The 12,105-nt window shown below is 40.4% G+C and overlaps 1 protein-coding gene across 3 annotated transcripts in view; it reads right to left on the bottom strand.

Annotated features, from left to right (window-relative positions):
* zzef1 (zinc finger, ZZ-type with EF hand domain 1) overlaps positions 1 to 12,105 on the bottom strand; it is a 69,005-nt gene that overhangs the window by 20,353 nt on the left and 36,547 nt on the right. For all 3 annotated transcript variants that reach the window (XM_083531657.1, XM_083531656.1, XM_083531655.1), the window contains exons 32-42: positions 11,431 to 11,592; positions 11,118 to 11,247; positions 10,343 to 10,481; positions 7,521 to 7,686; positions 6,413 to 6,657; positions 5,859 to 6,122; positions 5,361 to 5,527; positions 4,330 to 4,610; positions 3,272 to 3,446; positions 2,460 to 2,592; positions 1,328 to 1,509 (exon numbers count right to left, since the gene is read on the bottom strand). In XM_083531657.1, coding sequence (XP_083387783.1) covers positions 1,328 to 1,509; positions 2,460 to 2,592; positions 3,272 to 3,446; positions 4,330 to 4,610; positions 5,361 to 5,527; positions 5,859 to 6,122; positions 6,413 to 6,657; positions 7,521 to 7,686; positions 10,343 to 10,481; positions 11,118 to 11,247; positions 11,431 to 11,592 — 2,044 coding nt within the window. The remainder of the gene's footprint in view (positions 1 to 1,327; positions 1,510 to 2,459; positions 2,593 to 3,271; positions 3,447 to 4,329; positions 4,611 to 5,360; positions 5,528 to 5,858; positions 6,123 to 6,412; positions 6,658 to 7,520; positions 7,687 to 10,342; positions 10,482 to 11,117; positions 11,248 to 11,430; positions 11,593 to 12,105) is intronic.

Consider the following 12,105-nt stretch of genomic DNA (forward strand, 5'->3'; position numbering starts at 1 on the left):
TTTCCGCACAAATGTTAGTATGGTGCCAAGAACGAAGCGAGCTAATAACTGCAGGTCTGACCAAATTCCCCTGTTCTCTACTTCTACAAACTCAGCTGTTGAGTTTATTATAACCATTGGGTTACAGATCTTTTTTGTTTTTTTTGCTGTTTTTCAGATCTTTTTAAGTTGACAAAACAATACAGTACATATTACTATAACCACATACACTAGGGCTCAAAAGTCAGCAATTGAATAAATAGGCATGATTACTACAGTGTTATCTCTCTTAATTTCGATAACACAAAACCCAAATAACAGTCTGTGTATTATTCACCTTCACTCCACTACCATTTACTGCATGAGCTATCTAAATAAGAAATAAATCCGATAATCTTTAAGTGTGGAATAATGACAAATCACAAAGCTAGGCCGCTGTGACACAGCGAAAGGAATGTGGACACCAGCCACCACCATCACACACATTTGTTGTTCTTCCCCAAACTTGGAAAGTTAAAACATTTGGAAGCCTACAATTATATAGAATTCACTTGCATGCTGTAGGCTTTACAATTTCCTTTCACTGGAACAAAAAGGCCAGAACATGTTCCAGGATGACAATGCATCTGTGCATAAAGCAAAGTCCAAAAACACATTATTACTGAGGTGGAAGAACCGAGGAAAATCCCCAACCTCAACCCCATTGAACATCCTTGGGATGAACAGGACTTATCATACTACGTCAGTGCCTGAACTCGTTGATGTTCTTGGCTGTGAATGACCACCAACCATCTCCAAAATTTTGTGGAAATCCTTCCCAGAGGTTCAGAAAGATTCTTGGGTATATTGGTCAGGTGTCCACAAATCTTTAAATTTGAATTGTAGAAGGCCTAATTGATCACCTGCTAATGATGTATGATGTGAGAATCTGGCCACATTTACACCATTCAACAAAAAAAGTACTATAATCTACAATAAACTGACTTTTTTGCATTTCACGCACAAGCAAGACAAAATGTCAATCTGCAAAAGCCTGCATAAACAAAACAATTTTCAAAAAAGGGAAAAAATCTAAAGAGATGTCATTATAACTCTCAAAAGAATAACAGAATTAATGTATTTAGTATTTAGTATCTAGTAACTTGTTACCAACAAACACATCACAGATATGGAACTTGTACAGTTCATTAAGCGTTCTATATTGTTGCTTTTACTTCTTGCATGAAATAAAAAAAATTGATTTTTTGACAATATCATTAAACAAATATCGATGATCAGACTACGACCACGGAGCGCGTGCGTCAGCTTTTTGTGCGCGTTTGCGATAGCGATAATAAGCTCGCGTCACCTTAAGGATGCTGTAGAGGCCTTTGAGGGCGAGCGAGAGCACCCAGGTGGCCTCCACTGCGTCGGGGGAGCTTCTGTCCACCCCAGTCTGCAGTAGCTGGTTCACGATGGAGATCAAGTTCTTTAGGTAGTGGCTGGAGAGAGCCAAGCTCTCTTCAGCCTGCACCAGCTGGTAATCCTTCACTGTGAGGAAAGTGAATAATGAGTACAGACATAATAAATGCAGTGCAGTAAGTCGGGAATGAAACCACAATGGGGCGTGCTGGAGAGAAATAGTCGATGAAATTGTGTGGTGATGAATGAAATGAGGGTTTAAAAGGTTTGGCTTTGAATTCTTAAACTCGTGCAGCAGATCAGAAAGTGCTGTTCCAATATAAGATGCAGGATTTCTGATTTGATTAAAATGGCAGTTAAAATAAAATAATTGTATTTAATTATTTCTTTTTTTGTAAGTCAACTAGGCTCACATTTATAACAATACAATTTAAGCATCATGGCTATAAAGCACATAAAGCACCCTAAGCCTAAAAAAAATAAAAAATAAATAAATCCAAAATATGCAATATATGGACAAAAAGTATAGGGACACCTGTTTTTTTCTATCTTTTCAAAACGTCTCTTCCCCAAACTGTTAACAAAATTGAAAGCATTTAATTGTATCGGATTTCTCTGGATGCTGTAGCATTACATTTTCCCTTCGTTTGAACTAGGAGACCCAAACCTGTTCCAGCATGACAATGCTCCTGTGCACAAAGCCAGCTCCATGAAGACATGGTTGGAGTAGATCTTGAGTGTCCTGCTATTTAATCCTACTGAACACCCTAGGCCTCCTCATCCTAAATCAGTACCTGGCTTTACTAAAACCCTTTTGGCTGAGGACAAATTAAAACAAATCTCTACAACCACACTACAAAGTCTGGTGGAACATCTTCCCAGAAGAGTAAATAGCAAATGGGAATAAAGGTGGAATAGAATCAAAAGGTACTAAGAATCTCATGTTCTCATGTTCATGTGTAATTTTCATCATACAACATGTTCAGAGAGACTTTAAGCATTGATTTATTAAACGGTCCAATCCAGGCCAGTCATAACCATAGAAATCTAGTCAGAACACACTCCAGAAATACTCTCACCCGTCCTCCTTTTCCGCGTCTTGACGTCGACCACGGCGGCTCGGTTCTTCTCGGTGAAGTGTTTAAGCAGGATGATGTTGTGCTGCTCGTTAGCGTTGTCTATGAACACCGACTGAGTTCCCATGCACAGCACCTGAAACCCAGCCGTTTGTTTAACTTCAGAAAGGTATATTTGGATCATGGTCATTTATGTTTATAGCTTCTCGTCACAAAAGCCCTTTAAAATGTGAAGGATTGTTTGACGTTGTAGTGAGATGAGCCAGACGTAAACATGGCTCGTGTCTGGGACTTGACTGCTCCTTTTTTTTACATGAAGACACACCAGGGAATCTTCCAGGCACTTTTAATTAATGCCCTTTAAAACTATTTCAAAGATTTTAAACTATTTTTCTACTGAACAAACCTGTTCGCATTAAACTGGCACAACCTGACTAAAGAATGTGTACATTTACATTTCGATCTCCAATGAGGAAAAAAGCCAGAGGCAAGAGTGTCATGGAAAAAAAAAAAAAATTATTAAGACAGAAACTGAGCATGAAACAGTAGAAAAATCTAACTGAAAAAGAAAACCATCCACTTCTAGGTGTCACACTATAATAGATTTATAAATCATTACGCTTTTACACCCGCACACTATAATGTCAAACATTACAGAGTGTGTTAAAAGAATATTCAGTATAAATAAGAGTCCAGAGACGAGCACTTTGACTTTATGATTAGAGCAGCAGTTCACTACATCCATGAAATGATCTACTAAAGTAAATAATAAAACGTCATAAACTGTGCTCACTGTGTGCGTTTTTATTTAATACCTCAGGGAAGATGACCAGGACATGCAGAGTGAAGATGTTGGTGCGTTTAAGTTGGTGTGGTAGATGCTGAATGCAGTGGTCGGTGAAGAGTGCGATGACGTCGCACCACTGAGGACACGAGTTCAGATTTCGCAAGATGTCCGCCACTGAGCTCGCCCAATCTAACCCGATGCGACTGCAATTACACAAAGGTGTGGGGAATATAAACAAAAAGAATTATCACGTTTCATTCTTTATAGGCACAAACCTTTAGCTCATACAACTGAAACATTCTCTAGTGTTTACAGAGTCTTTATGGATCCAACCTTTTGTAATTATGATGTCATGTCCTCCCAAATAGCAAATATTGGTTTAAAAAGGGCTTACGGATGTAAAGTGGTGACGATTGATAATTAACAGCAAATAAAATGATTATGTGATGTGGAAGTGCGCATGCGCACTTGTGGCGAGTTGAATAGTTTTGCGATGGCTTGCAATTTAAATAAAATCAAGAACAATAGAAGCTCATTTGTTTCCCTTTTTGGCCAAAAAAAAGATGAAAACCTTTCCAAAAATTGTGTGAACATAAAAGCCTGGTCATAGGGTGGCAAGTGGAAATGTAAATGAAGGCTTTCAATTTGCTGGAAACATATAAAATATATTTGTTTTGTAATTTTCTAATGAATGCATTTTTTTTTTATGTGTAGCCGGTTTTATTATGCTCTTGAGGACCGGCTTTCAGATTTTTCCAATTTCTTAATTGGATTGTGTGAGATGGGATTTAGTACCTAAAAGGAAAAGAAATTCAAAAATCAAGTGTAAAACGAATTTGTCAAATCAAGGCCAAATTCACAAATTACAACTTTCAAATCTTTTCAAATTGAAACCCCTAGACAGACAGACAGACAGACAGACAGACAGACAGACAGACAGACAGACAGACAGACAGACAGACAGACAGACAGACAGACAGACAGACAGACAGACAGACAGACAGACAGAGATGCCAGGTTCCTGCATGCTTTTATTCCTGGTTGGTATCTGTAATTGGATTGCCCAAAGGTGTAAGAAGTTCTGACCTGTCCAAGCACACAGCACCGAGGCTGAACAAAAGCTGAATGGTTTTCCAGCCTGGTGTATCATTGATCGCTCCGTTGGCTTGTGCAAGCAGCTCAAATTTCTCAGAAAGAGCCTCTGTGACGGCTGCATCGGCCTCGGCAGGGGAGATGCGCAGAAGCAGCTGTCCTAGAAGCCCGAGTGTCAGGTGGTAGGCCTCGTTCAAACAGCCCGCATTGGAGATGACAACACGGAACAGTAAAGGCAGGATAGGGCTCAGACCGGAGAGGGAAATCGTAGTGCCCTGAGAAGTCAAAAGGCCAAACAGTCATATCTTTTTTTTGTGTGTTTTTTTCAGATAACATTAATCCTCAGGAAACATTCGGAACATCTCAACAGGTACACTGTATGGACAAAAGTTTGTGGATACATGATCACAAGATTCAATGTGCTTTTTAAACGTTTCCACATTCAGTCTCAATTTTAATATTATAATATCCTCCACTCTTCTGGGAAGATGCACTAGATTTTAGAGTGTTAGTAAAGTCAGGTACTGATGTAGGGTGAGGAAACCTGGGGTGCAGTCAGAGTTCCAGTTAATCCTCAAAGGTGTTCGGTAGGGTTGAGGTCAGAGGTTTATAGCAGGCCACTCAAGATCTTCTAATACAACCCATGTAAACCAGATCTTGTTGGCGCTCACTTTGAGCACAGACACATTGTCATGCTAGAACAGGTTTGGGTCTCCTAGTTCAAGTGAAGGGAAATTTAAATGCTGCTGCTTCCAAAGAAATCCAATACAACTGTTTGCCTAAAACATTATAGTCAATTTGGGGAAGAACCACATATGGCTGGAAAAGTCAGATGTCCCAATTATTTTGTCCATACAGTGTATATATGAATAATACATCTAAAAAAGTTTCTGCTGAAAAAAAAATAAAATAAAATAAAATGCCTGCAGTTTACAGTTGGGTGCAAAAGTTTGCATCTGTGCAAGTGTACATTTCTGCCTTCGACTGTGCGTAACGTTGAAGTAGAGTATAAAAGTAAACGTTACTGGTTTTGCTGGAGGTAACATGGCTGCTAGCAATCCCAGAATCCTCTCCCTGGAGCACTCCGCAAACACGTGCTCCTGCAGAGGCCCTTTAGGTGTCCCATCCTCCTGTTCTTTGTTCAGGTTCTCAGAGGCGGCAGAAGTGATGGTATCACCAGTGGAATCAGCATCTGAAATGGAAAAATACAATTTGCACGTTCTATCAAAGTTATTTGTGCATTAAGAATTCTAACATTTAACAAAAAGTTAACATGTCTCATATCATGCTCGCTTATTCATCTTAATATGCTCTCACACTATCGTACTCAATAACTTTTGGCACACTGACTTATGAAGGTTGGTGCTCCCTGTGACTGTGCGTGCAGCCTTTTTTTGCCATCCATTGGCGTGTTATATGGTATAGATGTTGTGGCTTGAACATGTTAATTGTAGATTCAAAGTGTTCTACATAGTTACATTGACAGTAAGCTACATTGAAATATGCCTTGCAGTCTCACCAACCTCTGAGCTCTGGAGACAGTGTGCCCTCGCTATTCAGTGATGGAGAATCAAGCGTATCCTGGGAAACCAACTGGCCCCGCTCGTCTTTCTCCTCTGCGGACAGTGTTTTTAAAAAAAAGGATGGTGGAGAGCAGAGAGCTGCAGTGCTGCCAGGTAGAGAGGATGTGTCCGAGATGCTGAGCTCCTGACTGGGCACTGGGCTGGGAGGACACGGCTCCGGCTCATTAGGGGACAGCAAGGACAAAAGAGCTGAAGCACGCAAACCTTAAGGAGGTCAACGGGAAAAGGAAGGAGATGGACAGTAAAAGTCAGAAGATCAGAAATAATTGGGCTCATTTCCCGCAAGCATATCAGTACAGAATGTTTCCGTAAAAAACCCGACAAATGTCCATCAGCTGTGCGAGCAAAGTGCAACATTTCAATTCATCTCAGGAGCATTTGCTCATACAGATAATGAAGGAGACTGATCTGAAACTTGTCATTTCTGCAGAATCACTTTTCACAAAATCCACCATCTATACTGAAAACACACTCGATTTTTCTTTATAGGTTACCTTTTCCTGTCTGGCCCTTCATTAAACACTCAGTGATGAGCTGGGAGCAGCGGCTTTGCAGCGCTGCGGCATGACCCTGAGTCACGGGCTCCGTTGACTCGCACATCAGCTCGGAGGTGAACAAGGCCAGGCTGGCAAACAGGAGCCAAGAGTAGTTATGGATGTAAGGCTGGATGAGCCGGTGTCGATCGCTGATGCGGATGGTCACCATGGGGTAGACTGTGATACGGTGGGTGGGTAAATGACTAGAAAAAAAATTTAAGAAAATGTTACAGAGGTGTGGCCAAAAACAAAATGCTGCATCTTTTTTTTTTTTTTTTTTACATACACATATACTAGGAATGATAAGATCCATCGACTCGCATTGGTGCATTGGCATAAAAGTTAAAAAAGTGTGCATTAGAGATACAAATTTGCATTTGTACCGCAATGCCTTTTTTTTTTTTTTTTTACATATTTGCAATTGTAAAAAAACTATTTATTTATATATAATTATTAGTAGATGTGCTACACTTTTTTTTATTTATTTAAAAAGGGATGAATAGTTTGTGACAAATATGTTACATTTAAATAAATTTGTCCTAACCAAGGCATGTCCTGAGTCACCTAAAATGTAGATTAACCTGGCAGAGGTAGAGCTGCAACTTCCTGGAGACAACAGGAAAAGAACCACTGGTTTTATTAAATCGTTCTTTTTTTTGGCACTACAAAGGCCTGTTTTATAAAAGGGCCATGCGTTAGAAGTCACGTAAGTAAATTTACGATTTGCTGTCTGTCTGAACCAAAGAAATCCAAATCATCTGTACCATATTAAATTGTATGGAATAGAATTTTTTTTTTCATTGCATCGTATTGCAATGAATCGCACTGTGTTGAATCAAATCAAAATCGACTCGCACTGCATTGTAATAGGGGTTAATCGTATCGCATCTTATCGTATCGCTGCTTCATATGCATTTTTAAAGTATCGTTTCTTTGGCTATGCAAGTGAAATGCAAAATGCACTGTCCTTGGTAATGGAGATGCACATCCCTAAAATATACATACACTTTTTGCATAGTTTTTTATTATGCAAATAATATTTTTATTATTATTATTTCTCTTATACCTGTCTGGGTATTTCTTGGTGTTGTAGCAACCGAAGCAGAGATCAAAGTCCTCGCAGACATTGCAGTTGATTCTGCTGCCTACGATGAGACCCTGGCAGTGATCACAAGCATACTCCATGTTCACCATCTCATGCTCGTCCTCGTGGCCTTCAGGCTTCGCGCCGCCTGTAGAGATAAAGCAGAATCTATTAACAACAGAAAACACACCATTCACGCTAATAATCACTAACAGGATTCCAAAACATTGGCACTACTCCTGTAATGAGGCTGCCTTGAGTGGTCAGACTTTACAAGCATCTGCATGCCTTTGGGGGAAAAATGATTTAAGGTCATAATTGGAGAACGGAAAGAATTCCTTTCATTCCAATATATATACAGTAGCTCACAAAAGTAAGTACAACATTCACATGTCAAACATTTTTGTAGATCTTCTTAACGGACAATACTATAGAAATGAAACTTGGCAGTATAGATTTACTCTCCTCTGAAAACAACAACATACAGCCATTATTGTCAAAATAGCTGGCAACAAAAATGAGTACACCCTAAGTGAACATGCCAAAACTGTGCCCAAAGTGAGAGCATGGGCATGGAATTCACCAGAGCTGCACAGGTTGTTGCTGGGATCCTCTTCCACTCCTCCATAATGACATCACAGAGCTGCTGGATGTTAAACACATCTCCACCTTCCGCATGAGGATGCCCCACAGATGCTAAATAGGGTTCAGGATGAAACATACTTGGCAACGCAATCACCTTCAGCAAGGAATTTTTCATCTTGGTGGTATGTTTGGGGTCGTTTTCATGTTGGAAACCTGCACTTCAGCCTGAAGTAAAAGGCATCATGTTCTGCTTCAGAATGTCACATGTTGGAACCCATTTTTGCCCTCAATAAACCACAACTCCCCAGTACCAGCAGCACTTCTGCAGCCCCATTCCATGATGATACCACCACCATGTTTAGACAATTTTTTTGGCAGTCCTCATCACAGTGTCGCCACACATGCTGGACACCATCTGAGCCACGAGACTTGTTGCAGTGTGTGGCAGCACTCATGTGTGTTTTTTTAAGTCAGCTTCTGCACCTGATGCACAGCACATCAACTTATTTGATCGAACCCTTGCGAGGCCTCTTCCGAGTGGAACCCGTCTTGGAAAACCTCTGTATGACCCTGGCCACTGTACTGTACCTCACTTTGTTAATAATCTTCTTATCTTCTAACCCTAACCCATCTTTATGGAGAGCAATAAATCTAATTCTTAAATCCTCAAAGAGTATTTGCCATAAGGTGCCGTGTTGAACATCCAGTGGTCAGTATAAGAGAATTGTACCCAAAGCACCAAATTTAAACTGCTCTAATACAAGATACACAAATTTCTATGATCCTGTCAAGCAGACAAAAACATGAACATGATGAATAGCACATGTGGCTTTGCATGGTTACACGATGTACAGCTACTCCAAAATGATATCCAAGTTTTATTTCTATAGTTCTATATATATATATATACACAGCACCACTGTGGGTAACTTTATACCACTCTTTTTTTGCAAAAAAGCAAAAAGCTCAGATCTGCTTGATGGTTTGTGACCATCCATCTTCCTGTTGATGACATTCCAGAGGTTTTCAATAAGGTTCAAATCTAGAGATTGGGCTGGCCATGACAGGGTCTTGATCTGGTGATCCTCCATCCAGACTCCAAGTGCTCCGGATGTATGGCATGGCACATGGTCCTGTTGGAAAATCCAATCCTCTGAGTTGGGGAACGTTGTCTTAGCAGAAGGAAGTCAATGTTCTTTAAGAACAACCCTGTACTTGGCTTGATTCATGCCTTCACAAAGACAAATCTGTCCAATTCCAGCCTTGCTGAAGCACCCCCAGATCATCACTGACCCCCCTCTATATTTTACATTTGGTGCAAGACACTGTGGATTGTAGGCCTCTCCAGGTCTCTGTCTAACCAGAACACGCCCAGGTGTCGGGCAAAGCTGAAAACTGGACTCATCAGAAAAGATTACCTTACTCCAGTTCGCTACAGTCCACTTCCTGTGGTCTTTTGCAAACTTCAGACTGGCTCTTCTTTGCTTTTCACTGATGAAGGGCTTTTTTTCTGGTTTTATATGACTGTAGCTCTGCGTGTAAAAGCCTGTTTCACTTAACCACAGTCTCAGTTTGCCACTGTTGTTGAAGGTCACTTGAGGTCAGCCTACAGTTCTTGATTGACATTCGAATAAGTTTGCGGTAATGATACGTTTTCAGCCTGTTCCAGGCTGTAGCTTTGTTGCTCTGTTGCTTGATCTTGTTTTTGTGAACTGCTGTCTTTGAAATATTAAGGATAGAAGCAACTTGACACTCACTAAATCCTTGTGCCAGTAAAGCTAGGATTGATCCTTTTTAAATTCACTCAAAATCTCTCTTTTCACTGTTTTTGGCATGTTCAATGGTTATTTTTAGATTTCCAATTACATTTGAAAGAACTTTGTACCATCCAATTGGTCACATTGCAAGAAGAGTGTGTTGATTACAGCAGCGCTTTTTTATACTTTTCCCATTAAATAGGATTGGATTCAGGTGATCACCAAATCAGTACCTCATTAAGCAGAACGAGGTGTGCTTGTGTAGAAATAAAAAAGAAAACTGGCATATAATATGAAATCATCATTAGTGTTATATCTGCTACAAACAATCATACCTTCATTATTCACGTTATTCCTATTCCCTTATTTTTGTGTCGACTAGCAACCTCTCATGTTAATGAAAAAAAACACTCATTGCTGTGCTACTGCTTTTACGAGGAGTTAAAGATTTCGGCGGCTCACTCAGGAAGCAGGTCTTGCACAGGTCCATGTCAGTGCACTGAAGACAGCGGTAGCGGTGTCCGGGCGCGATTCTCTCACATCCATCGCACGAGATCTCCACGTTCAAAAGGTCGCAATAGCGTGCGATGAACATGTGCATCTGCAGAGAGGACACGAGGTTACTTTCAAAAATCTACAAGGAAACACACTTAATATTGAGGATTTAATTTAGTGTATGTCCAATGTTTTAGTTTTGTGTAGTCCATTTAGTTCCAGTTTAGAAAGAGTGGCGGGGCGGGGGGGGGGGGGGGGGGGGGAGGTTCGGGGGACAAATGAGCATAAATGTATATGTGGTATTTTCCATGGAAAGGAGATTTGTGTAAGAGTGAAATTTACACAAGTTTGGGGTTGAATTCATTGTAAATATTTATAAAGAGCTTAAGCCTGGCTGGAGCTCTGGAATTAGAACAGGTGTTGACATTTCCCCCCTCATGTGTACTGAGACAAAGAGACTCGCTGTTGCGAAAGACACACTTAGGACACAATATAATGTCCATTTTCCTTACTGTCATTCTGCACAGGGCACTTGTTTGCTATAAAAACCTAATTATTTACAATGCTTTCGACAACTTCCTCCATTTGTTTCTATTTTCTAATAGGTTTATGCTGTGGTTTTGAAATTCTGTAACTGGGTTTTTTGTAACTAGTTGACAAAGAGCAACATGCAAAAGTGAAGTCTTTGCATGGCAAAATCACTGAACATTAGCATTTCTTTGTGGATTCAGGTGTGTTCTACCTTTCTCTTGTCCTCAGGTGAGGCTTGCGAGATTTTGTCGAACCATTTCTCGAACATGCCGTCCATGCACTCGTCCATCCACTCGGTGTTCCTCTCGAAGTCCGCGATCTCGTCCTCTTCCGTCCACTGGCTGCAGGAATGACAAAGAAAAAGAGGCATAAATTAGCAGACATTAGAGACACTGAAGTCATGCACACATGGTTAAAAATAACGCTGAATCATTTGTGTTTAAATAAATTGATTACTGATTAAATAAACAAGACTGAACACAAAAATCAGAACCTGAAAGGGGGCGCTAAGCTTCATCACACACCTTATGGCGATGTCATGCACGCTGATGTTCTCCTGAGACATGGTGAGGAGCAGATCAGGAAGTCTGATGTCTTCAAATAGAGGCAGATCTTGAACTTCCCAACTCATATCTAGCAGGTGTAGCAGACATGTCTGTACACATGACAAGGCAGGAAGCAGCACCCTGGGGCACAAGATACAAAGCTTTATTTAATCTATTACACACACACACACACACACACACACACACACACACACACACACACACACACACACACACACACACAAAATGAGGGTTTGAATCCTGCCCATGATTCTTGTGCTTGTCTTTGCAAAGTAACAGACATAAATTGTAAAAAGCTACAGGAATCTGTCAGTAATGATTGCGGCAGGTGGAAACGCTGTTTGGTTCTTCCGGTTTCCCTGTTTGGATTCAGAATACAGATTCCTGCCACCTGCTGGTATAGGAATGTTATGTCTCATGCACACGCAGAACGTACACACCCTTGTTGGTGTGTCAGAGGTGCCTGCCTAATAATCGCAATTAATTGGTCGACCTCTAGTTTAAACTTTATTGTTTTGCACCACTCTGTTTAAGGTTCAATACTTTTTAACACATTTTCATAAATATGCCTGCGGTACATAATACTTTCAGTTTTATTGAATATACATCATCATTAGTTAAATTTTTCTCTCT

This window comes from Silurus aristotelis (assembly GCF_946808225.1).
Source record: "Silurus aristotelis genome assembly, chromosome: 26".
In the NCBI taxonomy this organism is placed as follows: Eukaryota; Metazoa; Chordata; class Actinopteri; order Siluriformes; family Siluridae; genus Silurus; species Silurus aristotelis.